The sequence below is a fragment of the Harpia harpyja genome, chromosome 22 (genome assembly GCF_026419915.1).
Source record: "Harpia harpyja isolate bHarHar1 chromosome 22, bHarHar1 primary haplotype, whole genome shotgun sequence".
Lineage (NCBI taxonomy): Eukaryota > Metazoa > Chordata > Aves > Accipitriformes > Accipitridae > Harpia > Harpia harpyja.
In genome coordinates this window covers 10,973,715-10,994,962 of record NC_068961.1, presented here as the reverse complement: position 1 = coordinate 10,994,962, position 21,248 = coordinate 10,973,715, and the positions used below count along the sequence as shown (strand labels likewise).

General features: G+C 38.4%; 1 protein-coding gene across 3 annotated transcripts in view; it reads right to left on the bottom strand.

Annotated features, from left to right (window-relative positions):
• Positions 1 to 21,248, bottom strand: part of OCA2 (OCA2 melanosomal transmembrane protein) — a 293,670-nt gene that overhangs the window by 80,514 nt on the left and 191,908 nt on the right. Inside the window, exon 24 of one of the 3 annotated variants that reach the window (XM_052774013.1) lies at positions 1,710 to 2,313. The exons of the other annotated variants lie outside the window; for them this stretch is intronic. Within the exon in view, the coding sequence (XP_052629973.1) occupies positions 2,226 to 2,313 (88 nt within the window). The 3' untranslated portion in view covers positions 1,710 to 2,225. Of the gene's footprint in view, positions 1 to 1,709; positions 2,314 to 21,248 lie in introns of those variants that run through there. 3 annotated transcript variants of the gene reach the window in all.

The window sequence follows — 21,248 nt, the reverse complement described above, 5'->3', positions numbered from 1 at the left end:
CTCCTTCCAGCAAACTGTAAAATGGAGACATGCATCTTCATGTCAGCTTTTGCGATCGCATTATTAGCATGAGTTTGCTTAGGGTTTGGAGGAGGGTTTCAAGGTCCTAGGAACAGGATTAGGTTTTGTTTAGTTTTTTACCCCTTAAAAAGAACAATAAAAAAGAATTAACAAATTGTGTTGTGCGACCATAGTCTCATTTTTATACTCCTACATGCCAACAATGTTTTAATGGAACAGAAAACAAAATAAAACCTTAAATCCTGTGAGTGAAAAAAAGAAGAAAAGAAAAAAAACAATCCCCCCAAAACAGATAAAAACAAATGTGGTTTAGAAGAGGCTGATTTTGCATTCTCTAGGGCTTAATACAACAGTTCTTGCAGAATCAGTGACTGCACCGAGATTGCTCCAATGCGAGGAATTTTGAGGGCTATAAAATATTGTGTGGATATTTTTAACCAGGGATCGATGTTAAGCTGATTAGCATAAATGTTTCTTTAATGGAAACAGAATTCCAGTTATAACAGAGTATACTGTTTTTACAAAGAAAAAGTCTCCACATTGAGAGTGAGAGAGGCCAAATTCAATTTCAGACAAATTGTCTGAAGGAGCATTTTTCAGGTTCATCTGTTTGATTTTTCTTTTGTTTTGTTTTGATCCAGACTTTTTACAAGGTTTTGGGTTTGGTGGGTTTTTTTTATATAAAAGGAGGTTATGCTGGTTCTGGGAGAAGATCTTGTGATCTAGTTAGTCACTGTTAGAGCAGCCACAAGGTTTCTCAGCAGTGCTGCAAAACACAGCCCCACTGCAGCAGACTTCACCGACCAAGGGGGCCTGAGCGTGGATGGGGCTGGAAGTCTTTCCTGGTGGGAGGTTTTGGGGCAACGGGGAGAGCTCTTTCCCTCCTGCTCCACATGCTTCCTCTGCTACCACTGACTCTATTAGGAGGGGTGGGAGCCAGTCTTGCTTTGAGTGGGTGCTGTGCCTCATTTCCATTAGCCTCTTAATATCATATTTCAGACTTAAAAAAAAAAAAAACAAAAAACATCTAGGTGAGGGGTACAACCTGCATATGAGTAAAATGGGATGTATGATTAACCTCACACCCTCTGCGGGAGAGATACTGCTTCTCTATCACTTACCAGGTTATTTCAAGGACTAAGCACAACTAAAAGCCACGTTTGATCATCTCTGCTGGCTCCCTGTAACTCAGCCTTGTTCACTTGGGTTGCACTCACCAGGTTGCCAGTTTCTCTGACTCAAGATAAAACAGACCCGCCAGTAATGCAGACCAATCCCACAAAGGTATTGGAAGATGGGGACTGAGACCTTCGATGCCTCACAGGACCTAATATTTATAATGAGAATTTTGACCTGTTCTGGCAGCCAATTATACAAAACAATATATGTGGTTTAACACATTATTATCAGAGAGAGGGAAATCAAAGCCAAAGTATGATCTCATTCTTCCATATAGTGTATTAACCTATTAAAAGATTTAGAGTACTACATCACAGAAGTGAATTAATAATTAAATGGAAGATGTCCGGTGCTTTGTCACACTTTATGTCCATTCTTTTGTAAGAAGAGGGGCATTAGTTTATTTTAAGAAGAAAAGTAGCTTAACACTGGTTAGGAGCTTTAAAATCAAAAACAAAGCCTCCGTAGAATGCAATCCTGGTTCCAAAATAATAATTCCTTCCACAGCACATTTTCAGATGTGTTTATTTTTAAACGTAGATAATGATACATCCTTCATAGTGTACAGACTTTCTGCTTAACTGTCTATTATTACAACTTGAATACTAGTTACTTTAATACAAATAGCTAAATACATTGACAAAGACAAATGAAGCCCTAAAAAGAAATTACTGAACATCTGCTATTGTGAATGAGTTTTTCATCTGTGACTATACTCAGATTGTGTCAATACAAACTTTCAGGCACAAAATATTCCCTTGTGATGGTGCCTTTTCATCTGCATGATAATCGCATTCATTATTAAATATATGGATTTTTTTAGTTTTGATTGTCTAGTTCTGCAAATTGTTCACAAAACAGAAGGTTAAGAATGACCAAACCTGATGTTGATGCTGATAGCCATTTTGATTGATACCATATGCTGGAGTTTTACACACCTTTTTCCTTTTATATGTGTTCTTAGTGTTCTGATATATAAACTAAATGAAAGATAAAGCTTCTTTGAGTCTTGAGAGTATAAATTACTATGAGTTCCAACCTACTACAACATGAGCAACAAGAAGATAGCACATCCCGATGGTACAGGACACAATCATCATGGGGAAACCTAACCTGAAACAACAATAAAATAAAGGAAATATTAATAAGGATACAGTAGTTTGTTCTCCAAGCAATTTATGGAAAAGAAATTTAAGTTATCCTACACATTCTAAGCCTCATATATGCTTATAGCAGTGCCAAAAGAATGGATGTACTGAGAGTACGACAATGTCTAGGAGTCTAATATTCAAGCTCACATTTCTACTTCCAGCCTATTTAAGAGATAGGAGGTTAAAATGAGCATAATTTCATTGGTTTCAGGACATCTCTTCCAATTTACTGTGTCACAGAATCTAGCATGCCTTGTTGTTTTGTTTGTTTGGGTTTTTTTCCTCAGACAACATGCAATTATACAGGTAAAATAACAATTTTTAGAAATTACGCAGCATTAGAATAGATTATCCAGTGTGTATCACTTCAGATTAGGTGTGTAACCCTGGTATGGCACTTTATGACTTAATCTATGGCTGAAACTCATTAAATTGTTTCCCTGTTGATCTGTAGTCACATACAGCTACTACTCCTCTTCCGTACCTCTCACTAGGTTTAACAGACTTGAATATTAATGAACTGTTGGAAATAAACCCCAGGCAGCTGTAAAAGTGCTAAAACTTTGCTGTTCTATCAAAACAGTTATTTCTTTTTCACCACAGAATAAGCTTTTGAGACAACGCCCAGATTTTATAGCTTGCTTTAGACTGACAAACACAGGCAGCAGAGACAGACAACTGTAAAGGATGCTGTGGGGTTGACCAAGTCCTACTCTGCTAGATTTGTACATCTTCCATATGTGTGAAAAGAAGGGAGTTTTCTGAAACTTAAAAGCGTTATTGTATGATACTGAGGGACTGTGAAGAACCACTGCTGTGATCACACTCATTTATTTTATGTTACTGAAACCACAAGGAGAACTGAGGTGAGAAATGGTCATGCCACAAACGACCTTCCTTACATACTTTCCTTTATCAAGTTCAGCCAAAAATTTCCATAAACCTCATCAAAGCATAACAGTGTTCTCTGAAGTACAGCATTTCATTTATTCTCTTCCTTGAAGTAAGACCTACTTATTATATGTGGGTATATTAGTTGTGCCTTTTTGCCTTGCTTGTTAGGAGCCCTTAGGAAGGTTCCTCCAACCCGTTCCCCTCTGCCACTGCTGATCAGAGCACTAATGAAGAGATGTCCATCTCATACAACACCATTCTCTGAGCTTGGGTGGATGAATAGCTCCTTTCTTTAGGAAGCTACAGCTGAAGGGACCTCTTGGGGCATTAAGTCTGGCCCCCACTTCCTCAGGGTATGAAAAGACTTGCATAAAATGAAAATTAAACTTCTCAGCGGCTCACTGTAGTCTGCTTTTTCTACCTGCAGCTGTGATGTTACTCTACACCTTGAGATCCTCATGAGTCATGTTTCTTTCATTGCTGTTTTGCTGAAAAGCTGACTGAAGGAGGCATAGATATGACCAGCAGATCAGAGGTGCTTTCACCTTTAACAGCCATTGGTTCAAGTTACTGACAAGGGGGAATTTTACCAGGAATGAGTGTCATTGCAAACACAAAAATAATCAGCCCTGACCTATAAAGTTTGCAGAATAATTAGGAAATGAATAAAACCCAAACATTCTAAAAAAAATGTTGGAATTATTTAGTGAAGAACAAGTTTGTCCCTAATGCCTGCTTCATGGCCGCTCTTGACCCACTATCAAAGTGAGCCCATCTCACATACCAGTAGAAATAGAGGCAAACCAAGAACAAAAGGAAACCATTGCAAGGCTGGAAATGTACAAAGGACAAGACTGTCAGGGCTGACAGATCATCTCGTTTCTGTCTTCTTGACACCCCCCTGAAGAAGCTGGCATGTCCATGACCCAATATTGCCTGGAAGATCTGCCCCAGGACAGTTCCCATGCCTGGCTCCAGAGGCTTTGTCTTCCATCTCTCTGGGATATAGGACCTGGTATGTTGACCTCTTCTGACATTTGGGTAACAGGCATTATTAATGCTATTCTGGCTTCAAAGACATTAATGTTAAGCTGGTATTTGGACTTGGGAAAAGAGAAATGGAGAGGAGGAGAGAGAAGAGCCAGCTGTGTGTAAGTGGTGAAAGATATGAAGAATTGTTAGAAAGGGTCATAGGATTGTCACAGCTTTCAAATATTTCCTGAAAAGCCTGAAATGCATTTGGAAGAATTCTTTTTCTTTTTTTTTGTTCATATGAACATGCATAAATATATTGCAGACAAGTGTTATTTCTTTTCGAGACTGACTGGTCAAATCCTTGCTTTTGAATGACTCATGACCTGAAAGAGCTGAATCATTATTCAGTTACTCAACTATGATCAAGCTGATAATATTGTAAAACAGCAGAGCTAAAACATCTCTTGGAACTACTTTAGAAAAAAGCAAAAAACAAATAAATTGATGGCTAGCCAACTGCTTCTCAGACCCTTTCCTTCCTTCTCTCAGCAAATCTGATCTCTGGCCTTCCATAATCTCACTTAGATAAAAGTGTCCAGATAGGACAAAAAAGTGAAGCCAGCAATGGCTGTAGGAATAAAATTGGCTGGCTAAAAAAATCCTCCTACATCCTTCAGTATATCTAATGAATGCTCCCTGCATCTGTATCCACATGACAGGCTGGTGAAGCAAAGATTGCTACAACTCTCATAAGAAAACTGGCTGTTGTTTGACAGAAAACAGAATTTTATTGACCTTGCAGTTAGCAAACAATGAGCTGGTACTGGGAGGAGTGGGGACAGCGCAGATCTTAATCTGTACTAATGCAACCTAACAAACCTCCCTGGAGAACGCATAGCAGCTCAGCAGTGAATGGCAATATAACGCCTTTGTGAAGACTGGCAAGGGGAGGGAAAGATCCAAAAAGATTCAAAGGCTACTTGACCACTGAAAAGAGAACAGAAAATCTAGCTCCAGCTTGGAGGAGGTCCATGCAAGAAAATGGATGAATTATACAGGGCCACATACAAAGATGCAGGAATTGTGATTATATCGCCACTGTCACGGTGCCAGTCAAATGTGTAGCTGGAGCCAGACACAGCCAGTCTGGGGAGGAACCTCATCTCATTTAGTGGATGCTTGCATAGGGCACAACTACGAAGACATTATTCTCATTGCATGGACAATTACCCCTCAACTTGAGGCCTGAATTTCAGCCTCGCTGGCCTAAGCACTAATGTAATTGGATCAAATTTAATGTGGAATTTGTGTACCAGAGAGAGGGGAGATAAAGCTCAGTCAGTAACTATTAGTTACCGCAGAATTAATCGATTACTTGAGTCGGTTCAGTGTCCTATTATGCTATTACACTACCCATTGCTCTCCCCTAAAGGAAGATACAGTTCCTGTCCCAGGCCACATACTACAAATGTTTAGGTAACTATGTTTTCTTTAGTTATATCAAATCTAAGAACGCATTTTAAACAATTTAAAAATTACTTCCAGCAACTCTCATTTTCAGCATACTCCTTAGAGTCAAAAAGCACCATGTCATTCAGTTGTTCCTGTCCAGGAAAAAGGATCAGCAGAGTTTAGAAGTCATAAAAACCTTTCTTGTGCTAAAACTTTAGATTCGTAAGAAACACTAATTAATTAACACCTTTGGCATAAAAATACATTTTTGTATCCTGCACTGGGCAGCCTTTTCTTGCCTCTCCCTCTCTGCAGACAGGGAGATACATGCACCTTGCATGGCACAAAAGGTTCGTCCCGACTCTCCACAGCCAGTTCAGGGAGTTTTCACCACTGCAGAGAGGAAGCGGGGTCAGACACAAGGAAGGGGTGGATGACAGGATCTAGCATTCACCCCACTCTTCCTTCCTCCTCTTTGTACTAGAAGCTTAAACGTAAAACCACGACCTAAATGAAATCGCCCAGCTTAAATATATACAACAAGCAGATCCTAGTTCAGTGTGAGATAGTGAGAGCATTTCAAGTGAGAGCCCCAGGGATTTGTCTTGGACAAAGTTTTACTTATTAATAACTTCAGCGATCCAGTAGTAAAAAGCTTGCAAATCGCCCCAGCGTGGGAGAGATGTCAGACTCTGTGGAGAACAGAATTCAGCATGTTCTTAACAAATTAAAATGAGAATTTGAAATGAACAAAATGAACCTCTGTGAAGGTAAGTGTGAAGTATGTATTAGAAGTCAAACATGGGCACAAAAACAGCAAGGAAAGTGGAGCTTTTCACTGGTAATGACCTAGTTATTTCTGATCCTGCTTCACTGCAAGATTTCTGGCCCTGTATTCCTTAGAAGAAGAGGAAACTGTTGTATGATTATTGTGGGAATAAATCCCATTTTTAATGAGTATCTACAGATGTGAATATTACAGTTTTCTTAGGTTATAAGTTTATCCAATATTTGCTAAATAATAATAATGATGAATAATAATAGTGAAGCCTTTGGGGCCTGAATTCAGTTTTCCTGGACAAACTGATCTCCTACAGTACCTTGCAACTCTATTCTGTGATGCTTCAAGAGCCAGCAGGACCCAGGATGTACAAGACCCAGGTTCAATGCCCTGTTCTGCCTGATTTGGGACATGACATATGAAACATTACCAGCCATAAAAACCACACCTAGAGTCACTGCCTTCCTTGGCAGCTCATAACTTACACAGCCTGTGCATCCTTGGGGGGATCCGTGGAAGAACCATGGCTCCAAGGAAATGGGGAACCTTCAGTGGTTGCTCAGTGGAAAAGCAACAGCACAAATCTCCCAAGACCAAACCACTGGCAGTGAAAGAAGCCTGGTGGTAGCCAGGAGTAAGAGTTAAAAAAGAGTTAAAGCTAACTTCTACTCCTACTTGTATTTGCAATTTAAGGCACAATTTGAACTGGACTGATGGAGTCTGCATCAGGCTTAAAATTTTGCTCTTCTCTCTTCATACTAGTTTCATACTGCATATTCTGTAGAAGGTATAACCTCAGTTTTGCAGAAAAGAACCTAGGGGTCATGGTGGACACCAAGTGGAACATGAGCCAGCTATGTGCCTTTGCAGCAAGGAAAGCTAATGGTATCCTGGGCTGCATTAGGAGGAGTGTTGCCAGCAGGCTGAGGGAGGTGATCCTTCCCCTCTACTCAGCACTGGTGAGGCCACACCTGGAGTGCTGGGTCCAGTTCTGGGCTCCCCAGTACAAGAGAGACATGGACATACTGGAGAGAGTCCAACAAAGAGCCACAAAGATGATAAAGGGACTGGAGCATCTCTCCTGTGAGGAAAGGCTGAGAGCTGGGACTGTTCAGCCTGGAGAAGGCTCAGGGGGGAACTCATCCATGTGTGTAAGTGCCTGAAGGGATAGTGTAAAGAAGACAGCTCCAGGCCCTTCTCAGCGGTGCCTAGTAACAGGACCAGAGGCAGTGGGCACAAACTGAAACACAGGAGGTTCCCTCTGACCATCAGGAGACAGCTTTTTACTATGATGGTGGCTGCGCACTGGCACAGGTTGCCCAGGGAGAATGTGGAGTCTCCATCCTTGGAGATACTGAAAAGCCATCTGGACATGGTCCTGGGCAATGGGCTCTGGGTAGCCCTGCTTGAGGGGGACCTCCAGAGGTCCCTTTCAACCTCAACCATTCTGTGATTTTCACCCACCTACTTGTTCCTCTGTTATTCAACACAGGGTAAGAAAGCATCACCTGCACACCTGAAGATTGGCATGTCATCAGAAAATATTTAACAAAGGACAGATGACAGATGATTCTTCTCATTCTTGGACAGTCTCTCATTGTATGCAATGCTTTGCTCTGGAAGTTTGATAATCACAAGCTCATTTCTAAAAGAACATCGAAATGCCTATGGAAGCAGCCTCAAAAAAAAGACTCAGGTGTGGGTATACATAGAAGATATGTAAAGTTATTTCTGAATGAAAGGAAAGTTACACCTTTAAATGAAGTGTCATAATTCAATTTGCAAACTCATTTATATTTCTATACAACAAAAGGGTATAACCACAATATTCATGATCTTAATGAAAAGAATATATCACATCCCTCACAAACTGAACTCTAGCAGGGTGGGGTTTTAATGGAAGGTAGGACAATTTTACCTTGATGAAGAACAGAACTCAACTAGTTAACAGCAGTTATATAGAGCTACATAAGTTATAGTCTAATGCAGTACAGATTTGGGAGCAAGTTCCTTTTCTGTACCTCAGCTAGGATTACATAGCAGAGTTAAATCCTTTTTGGGGGGAAAAAGGGGAGAGGACAAAATTACCTTTATAAACATGACACTTGCTTGTGAATATTGTAGTTTCTGAAGTTCTCCATATTTTTATCAGATTTATCCAAAACAATCTAAAAATTACTTGTACTATTTGTTCATTTTCATCGTGATCAGTTGCTGCCAAATTTTCCTATGGAGAGATTTTCTCAGAAGTTTATTTTGGCCTTTCATCCTAATTGTTAAAAAAAGAAAACCTCAAAATTTCTTGGGCGAAAAAAAGCTCCATTTTTATTAGCTCTATTGATTAATTCCCTACCTTTTTTCTTTGGTTTTGGGAAGGAATGGAAACTGAAAGGAAAGATTTTTAATTTGTTGTCTGGCTTACTCTCAAAGCCACTAGGAATTTTCCTCTTGGTCAATTTCTCTGTTCTTATTATTTCTGTGGTCACTTTCCTGTCATCCTATTTCTTCTTTCCCTTTCTTTCCGTGCAGACTACCTTATGAGTCTGCTGTCATTTTGGTTGTGTCAATCTTTGCATCATTCCAAGTCTTTGACATACTGATCCAGTTTACCTGAAAGTAAAGACTTTACTAACAACTTAAAGAAAACAGATTCAAAATGTTTACCACGTGCCCATGACCCCTTCAAATCCAGACACCTGTTGTAGCTGAGAAAACAGGTGGCTAAAACTGCAAGTGATCATTAAGTCAACATTAAATTGCTGTGAATTTTATATAGCCTGGAATTACATAAAAATTACAGTGTGGTTACCTACTAGTTACCATACACAGGAGTTACTGTGTAATTTAAATCACAGAACAAAACCTATAATCCTATTTTCTTCTGATTGCTAAAATTATAATAATTTCTCATTATATTCTATCTGTTTTGAGTCTATGCAAAGATTTCCCATAGAGTCACTGCCAAGAGTGAACCTGAGATAGAGGAAATCAGATCCTGAGTAAGAAAATGTAAAGGTGTTAGGTTTTGCCTCCCACAGTCTAGAACATCCTCCTAAAGGTGTTTTGCCATAACCTCAGCACTTTTATGTGCAGAATGAGCAATGGGCCTTTCCTTGGCCTTCCAAAATTCTGATTATCTAAAGAAAAAAGTACAGACATTCATTGTAAGGAAACAGTTGGTCAGCCAGCTCCTCCTGGCAGATTCAAATGCCTATTGATAGAATATTTGTTGCAGTATCTGTCTAGGTCTCTGTGGTACAACTGAGATGAAATACAGGACTGTCAGGACAAGTGACTCTGATAACTATCCAAAACTTATTCATACATGATAAGGTAGCAACCTGCATGAAACACCATGAAAAAAATTGGAAAACACATCAGTTCTAGTAAAAAAAATACTGTAATTGATTATTTAAAAATCAGCAAGACACTAGTTATTAGATGACAACAGTACTTGACCTTTCTTTTAAAACTAAACATACAACTCCAATAGGAAATGGTGAAATCCTGCAGACAGCCAGGGAAGAACAGAAGATCAAGTACAGAAACAAACCTGAAAACAAAGACAGAACTAACAGTAATATCTTTCTGGGGAAGAGCAACATAACACTGATAAATTTGTGGAAGTTATTTTTCCCACTACCCTTGTGATGCTAATATCCCTTTAAATTAACAAATCTGTATTAATAATTTGGCAACGTGCAAAAGGTGTTTAAAATCTTGTATCTAGGTGACAAAGGGGGAAAAAGAGTAACTTTCCACATTTAGCCTTAAGGGCCCCATGGCCAACATAAACACCCGACATTTAAATGAGAAAAAGAATGACTTAAGTCAAGCTCATTGGTGTGACAGGAGGTAAAGGAAGATTGAGACCTTTGCACATATTGAGATGCATTTTACTAAATTTATATAGTCCACTCAAATCCAGATTACCTGGCTGTATACAGTAGGCTTCAGTAGGATATTATGATAGAGAGAGACATGCACAAGCCAATTGCCTGAAAAATGTCTTAAAGTTAAATCACTTGTTTAAGCATGGGAATAATTCCATCCTAACTTAGAAAACACATTTAACTGTTCTGCTGGATCAAGAGTCAAATAGGCAAATCAAGTGACCCCAGATATCTCATCTGCAGTTTCTTTTGGAAGATCTCCAAAGGCGGAAAAGTCAATATAATGATAAGACAATAAGATACCCCTGTGTACCCATCTTTGCTTCACCCATAGAAGTTTTGGCTTTTCTCCATCTATCTGCCCTATGGTGTGAAACTCCTGTCAGGGTATTCAACAGGTAAGTTGCAGCTTCAACTAAAAATTTAGTTACTCTTGACATGAATGATACAATTACCCAAAGCAACTCACAAGATTGCCCCAAGATAGCACCACTTACTTTCTACCTGACTACTACTACCAAGAGTGAACCAACCTATGTTTGAACATGCCAGACGCATCCTTTCCCTAAGAAGGCTTGCACCAACCTTCAGCCAAGGTGAGAGCCAAGAAAACAGAGAGCAGAAGAGGCTCTTTCATTGAGGATGGCCAGCTGAGCCTGCTCTCAACACTTTCCTTTTCCTAAGACCTGTATTACTGGTATAACCTGTACAACAAGAGAGACTGTATCAGGTGGCCATGACAACTAAACACACCCAATTTACTCAGCTGAAACCAACTGTCACATACTAGTCTATGGATAAGAGATCATCTGTTCACACTTATACTTGAAGTGGGCTGATCTTTCGTAGTTTCCAGAAGGAAGTAATCTTGTACACATTGATACAACATCATGGCTTCCAGAGGGGCTAACCAAACCCACACTTTGATAAACAGAAAGAATCCTTTGCAAAGTCAAGACTATGACTATCACTCCTCATTTCCATGAGGAACTGTGCATTCAGACCTTCTATACTATTACAGCTTTAAACAGATAATTGCAGCAACTCAGTTTCAGTGTTGCTAAATCTCGAGTTTTTAAAACAATCATGTGTCTTTTGTTTTAAAAAAATGGGCAAACACTCTTGTGCTCGCAACTTGAACAATATTTGAATTTAGCTCAGAGCACCAGTATTGTATTCCAATGCTGAGAAACAATTGATAACCTGAAAAATTAAATGCTGCCAATACAACAAGATAAATACTAAAATTATTTACTACTTACAGAAAAGATCTTAGGTTACACTAGTTGTTTTCCAAATTCTAGTCAACTAACTGGATGGACTGGAATAATTTGGAAACACCTTTCTTCTTTTTTGTTCAGAATTTTCCCTTCAGAGATAATCAAAGTTTAATTCACCTGTGTTTTGCCTTGTTTTGTTTCTAAGCCTCTATGGAAAACAGAAGAAACCGTGTGCCTTTTTTTTATTAGTCATTATATTTTCTATCATACATACAGTCTCGTTAGAGATACAAAGGTCCTTCAAACAATTTTACTAGGCAGCCATGTACTTAAGCGGTTTCCCCTAAGTTTTAATACTGCTAAAATCTACATATCCCTTTAAAACCTAAATTGCTTTATATCTACTTTTTCTCAGTAATTCAATCTGTATAGTCTGTTTAAAAGAGTATATTATCTGTCTTTTCCATTAACAGATACTCCCAAGAAACATACAGTACACAATGTTAAAGCTCCAAAGTGAGCTGTCAAAACTGGAGAAGTTTATAATCAAAGTCATAACTCCATTCTTTGCCAGGCAGTGTTGTTATGACTATTTGAAAACAAGTGATCTTACATGCTGCATGTTGGCAAAAAAGGAATAAGTCACAGACTGAATTTTAGCTTCATCTTTAGTCAGATGATTTTTCTCTGTGTTGCAATGTAACATACTTGATTTTTTTTCTAAGATTTGTGCTCCAAAGAAACCAAAGAATTGCAAACACAGTATTTATTGTTACTGCAAATATGCAGCTAGACAAATTGTTTACCATTACATTTACCAGAGCTGAGATAAATTCTGCAAACTTAAATTTGCACACCTTCTAGTAAATTCTACTGGCAAATTTAATTTAAATAGTTTCAATTCACATGAGTTTCTCATCCACTAATGACAAAATTAATTTTTTTTTATTGCCAAGACTATTTGAGTCCCCAAATAGTCCCTAACAATCCATTACCTGGTGCTTTAATATGAAAGTCCTAGAGGCAGACTAGACTTATTAGGGGAACATCTTCTGTATAGACAGACTAGTTCCCTTCAGGCTCTACTAAAGAAGTAGGACATGCCATGATAAAGTGTGGCATAAAGATTCAAGATGACCTGCTAGTGATTTTTTGAGTTTATCACAGCTTTATGTCGCGCTTGGATCTCTCATCGTATGTTAGTAATATATTTGCTCTCCACTTCATCCAGGCAGACCCCAAAACAAGTTTAGTCCTCAATTTGTTGCTTCTGGTTTTGTTATGAAACCTTCACGCCATTCTAAAGTCTAGGAAATGCAAATATATGTAATTGATTCAGCTCCTTGCGAAAGCCATACTTACTCCTCTCCCACACATCTGTGTAACAAGGTGTAGTTGTGAGTCTGAGATTAAGAAGATTAAAATCATCATGGATGACTAGAAGAGACAAACCAATGAAGTATGTCTTCTCTGACAGTACTTTAAGAGATTCATGTACTGATTGTGAGTACAAACCTCACTATTCCTGGTACCGAATTGTTCTCATGAATTGTTGGAATTGTTCTGATAGAAATATTCTACCAATGAGATAGATTTATACAAAACTAGTGAGACTTACTGTGTAAAAATGAATGCATTAGGACTGCTGAAATAGGTTTTGCAATGTTTACAGCTAGTGTTTCTGTATGTTATGAAACATTTACCATATTGTAAACTCACTTTTGATGATTATATGCTTTTTGCTTTGCAAAAAGCAAATTCAAGGCTTACCCATATTTTTGTTAAAATACCTTTTTATAGCTCAAACCTCTCTGCTATATAAATTTCTCATAAAATAAAGTGGTTTGTCTATTTTTGAAACAAACTGTATCTACAAAAAATGTTTAGACTACAGTATTTTTCTACATAGCCTAAACAAACCAAAGATAATGGATATGGCAGAAATTAACTGTGACTTATTTTAGCTCCAAAATGTTTCAAATTAAATAACCTTTACTGACTCTGTATTATCTTGCTTTTTCTCAGTGAGGATTTAGGAATGGAAGTTGCCTGAATGTTATTTCCATTAATGTCCTTAATCCCAACCCTCACAAACAGTATCCTGGGGCACTTTTCTTAGTTTCTTTTTTTTTTCCCCCAATGTGCTCTTTTATTTTGATTGAAGCACAAGATAAAAGGAAAATGACATTTTACAGTAGAGATTAATCAGTCAATTCTTTAATAATTTCAACAGAGCACTCTCAACTACTTTAAAGCCCTGGACTTTGTTAAAAAGCCAGACGCTACATAAGAAAGAATATGTTCTACCCTGATCTCCTCTCCTTTTTCTCCCAACTTTGAGTTTCCCATTCATGTGCCATATAATGTGATGATAGAGAACTCACGTACAGCAGTTTACCAGGACAAAGGAGGAATGTAATTGCCTTTTGCATTAAAAAGTAGAAGGATGTTTCCTGTGCACAAATGATTATTTTTCATTATGAACTCAACAGATGCCTCCTGGTAAAAGGTTGTTGATATTGTAAGGCCAGTAAACTTTCCACCACAAACCCTATGCTTTAGGCCACCCAGTCTAAGTGAAAAGCAGAGAGTGGAGATTTTCACTCCAGCAGGATGGACCTGGAGGCTTCTCCCCAGCCCACCATGAAACGCCAACCAAAGGCAACTAAGGAGGCAGCTGGATCCTCCCAGGCGCTCTCTGCCATCATGGTGCACTGCAGTGTACAAGTCTGCCCGCCCCAGAGAAGCCACAGATCTGAGCTCTTATGTGCTCACTAGAAGGAAAGCTTTTATTAACCACAGGTCTAATTTTAAGTGCACTAGCAAACTAAGGTTAAATAAAATGAATCCTGTTCTAAGTACATCAGTTCCTCAGCACATTAAAGCTCCCATATACAAAGCAATAGAAAAATAAATAATATACAAATATATCCCTCCAGGCTGTCACAGATATATACCAACATTTCTTATGAGATAAAAGAGGAGACCTAACAGATGGACAAGATAAAGAAAGTATATTACGGAGAGGCAGGGAAGTACCACTAACGGGATGTTTTAACATGGGCTAGCTACATGACCAGTTCACAGGTGTCGCAAGTCAATCAGAAGCATCAATTGGAGTTCACAAACAGAACTCCTTTTCAAACTTTCCTAGGATGAATTCTTCCCTTTTTCTTTCTTAGACTTTTTCAAGGCAAGTAAAATAAAATTGATACCTAATAAAAAAAAAACCCCAAAAACCAAACAAACAAAAAAACCCCAACCACCAACCAAAAAAAAAAAAATCCTCCCAAAACCAAACCACCCAAACCAAACTGCAAAACTTTATCCATTTTTCAGGAATAGGTTTTGTACCCTCTCTGAAAAAAACAGCTCTTAATCACTATCAGTTTAAAATTCATATCATTACATAACCATTACCATTTTAGCCTATTGAATTGCTATATATCTGCTTAAAACTTTAGAGTACACTTATTTAAGTAAACCCTCACTGAAGCTGAACAACTGCAAGTGTTGACCAGAAAGTTATTATTCAAGTGGTTTATTAGTGCTGTTTAAATTAACGCAATACCCCTGAGTGTAAACACAATCAGGAGGATAATAATTTTTTAAAGTTATCAAAAATCACTGCTAAGTTCAAGCAATAAAAAAGCAAAGAATGTAGTAAATACTACCACATCTTTTGCGTGATAAATAACTTCTAGATTACACAAGAAAATAAAAATCTATTTACCATTCCATTAAAAGCACTACTTCCTCTGAGCAGTTCTAATTTCGAATGCATTATAATGAAAATAACATAAACATTAAATCCTCCTTTTTTCTGATCATGTTGGAGACACCAGGATAGTCTGTTTGACAGATTATTTAGTAACAGAAGGAAAATCACTTTGCTAGTTCTATTAAAAATATCAAAGTATTTGAGAAATGAAATGCCATGTAAAACCATGATTCTGATGTAATTCCAAATGTCTGTATGATGCTTTGGCAAGCAAACATGAAGCATGGGATAAAGCAAGCTCAAGCCGAGGAGAATTAATATATTCTCTTAAGAAGACTTATTAGTCAGGGTTCGTACGGCAAATGTATATAAGCTTCATACTGACAGTGTTCTCAGAGTTTCCCAGACTTCATGTCTCTTCCTGCCATTTAAGTTACCTTCCTGTTTGGATCTCTTGCAAATTGTTTTTCAAAACAATGTTTAGAGATACAGAATTTCTCCAAGCAAATATTCTCAATCCAGCACTTTCTGACTAATTCTGGTAATTGCCAAAGTACCCTATTTAATTAGAAAATCACTTTCTAATTTCAACAATGTTTGAATAAGACTCTTGTTCAGCAACTATAGTGACTGTCTAATCAAACTGAGCATGTTGTAATTAACTGGAAACTTGGCACTTGATGTAACAACTATATGAAGCTGCAAAAAGTGGGAGGTTTTTGGATAACAAAAACAATTTATACCAGCACATATGGCACTACACATGTGAGAATTCAAATATGTCTTGCTCAATACAAACAACTGTATATGAATTTTATATCATCTCCCAGGTGCAATAAAAACAGAAACTGAGTTAAGGTAGCTTGGCTTTTTAGCTCTCCAAGCCAAATTACAAAAAGCATGGAAATGAGGAGGCACTTCACTAATTAGTCTCATCTTACAATCATCGCTACTTGGCTGAACTTTTTCCCTTCTCAAACTCCCCTTCCTCCCTTCTCCCATCAACTCACTGAGCCCCAGCTTATGACGCACAGTTCATCAGAACAGGACTATCTTCCACCTGGTTATTTATGAGCTCAAACCCTGTGCCTGGGCACACAGCTCATGCTCTGAAATGAAACACCTTCTAAAAGTTATTTCTCTCCATTGACTACAATGAGAGCTGGGTGTGGAAATAAAGATATCAACACTGTAGAATGGAAAAGTGAGGTGAGATGAATCTTTCCTTTACTGACAAGCAGCTCTATGAACACTGGAAAATAATTAAGCCTTATTTTCTACCAAGTTGTGTCTTAAGTTTGATTGACTTTCTGTCCAAGTAGAAAGATCCAACTGAAGCTTTCTTCCATAACTTACAATGACGCTCACCTGCATAGATATTTTCAGTGTGTAAAAAAGTGTGGGCTCAGACTGCACTTTCCCTCAGTAGGAATACTAATAGGGTTTCTTTTCCTCTTCCCAGCCACCGACTTTGATGACATTTCAGGGATTTTAATTATATTTGAGAAATCAAGCCCCCTTTCCCCACCATCCTCTCCCCTGTCAAAAGTGTTTGAAGTTGATGATAAGCACATTCAGAAGTTATTAGGTGGGAAACACAGAAACACATTCACAGCAGTATGATTGCACAGGAAACCAGATGAAAAGTTAAGCTTTGATGGAAAGAGAGGAACAAAAAGCTTTTCAAAAGCATTCTTTTTTTCTGAAACATACTTGTTACGAGTAGCTAACTGATCTTGAGATGTGCCAAAGGCTTACCTTGATATAACTCAAGAATGATTAGAGAAAGGGATATAGCTTTGCATGTGCTTACATTATATAGTTCTAGTCTCCAACTTATGATCAGAATTCTTATAGGCGTGGGAAGGTAACAGGCAAGAGAAAGAAATGTGAAGTTAAAAGTTGGCATGAATTAGCATACATTTTGATTTGAAATTTCATGTAATCCCTAAGGAATTAAGTTAAATAGAAAAACTAAAATTCAGTTATTAAGTTATAAAAAAAGAAAAATTAATAACACAGTTCAATTGTAAATTTCAAGGTGGTCATAAGTAGTGTGCTGCTGTTGACCCTCCCACAGTATATACCTCAGACTTCAGTAAGAAATAGAAACTTGAAGTTCCATTTACCAAAACATTTTAAAACAGCTGTATGAATTAATGAATGATCTCTAATAAAGTTCAAATAAAAGGAGCATTTTAATCAGTTCACTACTCAGATGTATACCTACTGAACATGAAAACATTGCTGAAGTAGGGAAAAATTTATCATTATTGCTCAAAGTGATAATATTTCTGCATGCAGTTTGTATTCTGAACAGTTACATATTCTGAATACTTCAAAAATTAAAAGCCAAAAATTAATATTCCAGCAGTGTACCTCATAAGTTAAAAGTCCAATTACTTTTATGATGAAGAATAATATCTGCCAAAATACAAAGAACAAGTGAGCTGCTTCTATGTCTTGGTTGAAATTATTAAACATGAAAAATGTATTTGAAGGTTTTCTTCTAAATGCAACTACATCATTAGTTTGCACCAAATATACCGTGCTCTGGTAGTTACAATGGAAATAAACAACTTGCACAAGCGTCGCTGAAGTAATTTATTTAATGATAAGCTTCAGCACATATTTAGTATTTCAAATTCTTCTATGCATTGACATACTAATTGCTAGCACTTCAGAATATACACTGACTAAATATACTTTGTGTCAGAAGAATGTACTCACTAGATTTTCTGTACAATATTCAAAACATGGGATAATCTTAGTAACCATTTAAGTGAGGAGATACTTATTCTGCAGTCTGACTAGTACAATGACAGAACATCAAAGTTCATCTAAACAGAAGAAGCGATTGCAGATTTAACCAATGGCTTTTTGAATGTCAGTGTACCAGACATAAAGCTTCTTTTCCTTGGTATGCATGTACATGCATTTATGGCAGGGAAAGGAAATTAGTTTATGCTGTAAGTCAAAAAGCCCTGCAGGGGCAACAAGAAAGATATACATTACCTTCTGTCTATTTCTCCTTGTAAAGAGCATAAATCTTGTGCAATATTCACAGCATGTGGTGGGGTCAGCTCTATACTCTAGTGCAGGTCATGCAGTTCTCCTCCATGTTAGTTGTGCTGGTTTTGGCTGGGATAGAGTTAATTTTCCTTTTAGTAGCTAGTATGGGGCTGTGTTTTGGATTTGTGCTGGAAACAGTGTTGATAATTCAGGGATGTTTTCGTCACTGCTGAGCAGTGCTCACACAGAGCCAAGGGCTTTTCTGCTTCTCCCTCCACCCCACCAGCGAGCAGGCTGGGGGGGCACAAGGAGTTGGGAGGGGACACAGCCGGGACAGCTGACCCCAACTGACCCAAGGGAGATTCCAGACCATAGGACGTCATGCTCAGTGTATAAAGCTGGGGGAAGAAGAAGGAAGGGGGGGACGTTCAAAGTGATGGCATTTGTCTTCCCAAGTCACCATTACACATGATGGAGCCCTTCTTTCCTGGAGATGGCTGAACACCTGCCTGCTCATGGGAAGTGGTGAATGAATTCCTTGTTTTGCTTTGCTTGCACATGTGGCTTTTCTTTCCCTATTAAACCGTCTTTATGTCAACTCAGGAGTTTTCTCACTTTTACTCTTCTAATTCTCTCCCCCATCCCACTGGGTGGGGGAGAGTGAGCGAGCGGCTGCGTGGGGCTGAGCTGCTGGCTGGGGTTAAACCATGACATTAGTGTATATATATATATCAAAAAATTGGATTTTCCTCAACTAAGCTGTAATGTAAACTACTACAGTCAAGTGCAGATTTCATTTTGGGCCTCAGCTTGGCCCTCAACCTATTTTTTTTTTTTCTTCAGTCAGTGACAGAAACTTTAAAAATACTTTATAATACCAGTGTATTTCATTTTATTGCCAACAAAACCAGTCTCACTGAAATCTACTCCACTGACATCTTAAGTGACACTAGAAGCAATGTTCCTTCCTTGTCCCCTCAGCAGCATCACTGGTTTTGACACGGCCACCTGTACTATTCTTGGCTTTGGAGGCCACTTCATGTTCCAGCTCTCCTCTGATCTCTCTTCATATGTGCATCACTGTGTCCTCTTGCTGAAGAGATGCTGTCCTTGATCCTCTTCTCCCTCTTCCTCTCCCTCCCATTTCTAGGTAATTTCACCACAGACTACATACAATTCAGCAATGTCCCCTGTGCTGACAATTCACTGGTCTCATTCCCTCCAATTAAGCTAACCTCACTCTCTTCAAATCAAAGTTCAGTGCACTCCTCTGCCACGTCTTTACTGATGTCTAGCTATCAGTTTACTCTCCATGCCAGCCAACACCATTCTCATTTCACCCCCCTGCAAATCTTTCCATTCATTTCACTGTACTCCTTACCCTCACACATTATTTTAGTCAGTTTGGGTTCACATCTCTGTTCACATCCAACCTACATCTAAAACTCTTGCAGATTAGCTCTGTGTAATTATTATTTCCTGCCTATTGACATAACTAAAATGCTAACCTAGGGCTCTCTCACCTCCGTTTCTCAATGTCCTTTTCTTTGGCCTCAAGAAATACGAAGGATTATTCTCCAGCTCCAAAAATTTGATCATTGCAGGACTCTCTTTGCATCCCTCCACTAGTTATCTTTCAATGAAAGCAGAAGCTTTGTCAGCTTTCATAAACTAGCATCTCATTAATTATCTGTTTATTCACAGTGCAATGTTTCCAGCTGCATCCTGGTGTCAGCCCTTATCACTATTTCTCATATTTCATGTTTGTACCTTAGTACCACTATGTTTCCCAGCACTGGTAGGGATACCCTACAACTGCCTGTAAAGTCACCGTGTCAGTATCCCTCCATTCTGTTTTGCTCTGGCAAAACTAGCAGTACACAGTCGTCTTCACTGCAGTCTCAGTATTACATTTCTTTGTGTTTCTCTCTCAGCTGGACTAACGTCACCTAACATGGGGTGTCCAAAACCGAGGCACTCTGAACTAGGCAGCAGTCTGTGCAGTTATCAGAAAGAGATAGGCACTTATATAGCATACATGAGCATTGAGGTGTCTATCTATCTTCAGATCAACTTGCACATTTTTTCCCATTATACTTAGTAAGTCTGATAAAAGAGGTTACTTCTTTCTACAAAGCTTTCGCTTGCTGTGTCCCCAAAACATGTAGCAACATCTCCCAAGAGTAGAAGCACGGGATGACAATGGAGGTCCCACATATATAAACACAAATCACAGAAGGTCAATTATTCATGACTGAAGGGAAGGCACATTCAGGGCCAGGCAGAACTGGGTTTAAGGCATAATAAGGAGAGCAAAGAAGATATATCCAGTGTATGTAAAACACCATATGTATGGTTAAAAGGCAAAGGAGGTAAGAAGAAGGTATAAAAAGAGCTATAGCTCCAATACAAATGATAGCAAATGAAGAGCAGAAAGAAAATTGCTCCAGCATGGGATTCCCCACATCTGATCAATGCCACTACTTATCTGTAGCAGGTCCTCCCTCGCCTTTGGTAGAGAGAGATATCTGGTTTCCTGTTTGCCATTTACAAAGTTTTGCTGCCATATCTCCATAATAATTTGTAGCATATTACCTTTTACTATATAACTGAGCTAAATGAATTATAATTCTAAGGAGGTGTGTTTTCTGTTCCAACCTTCCAATTTGATACAGTTACTGATATTTTAGTGCTGAGCTAACATCCATGCAGATACAATATGACATCTATGATAATCTTCTGTTTATATTGACCACACAGGAAGTACAGGGCAAGTTAAACACCTCACTTTAGTAGCCAAAAGTAGCCTACTCTCCTCCATTACTATTGAACAATCTTACATGCAGATGACAAGTTGGCTGGACAGGTACCATGTTTTTGATCAGGGCTTTTACAGTGCCTCGCCTTTTTACTCTGCTGCGCCTTGGCAATAACTTAGCTTTGTGGTAA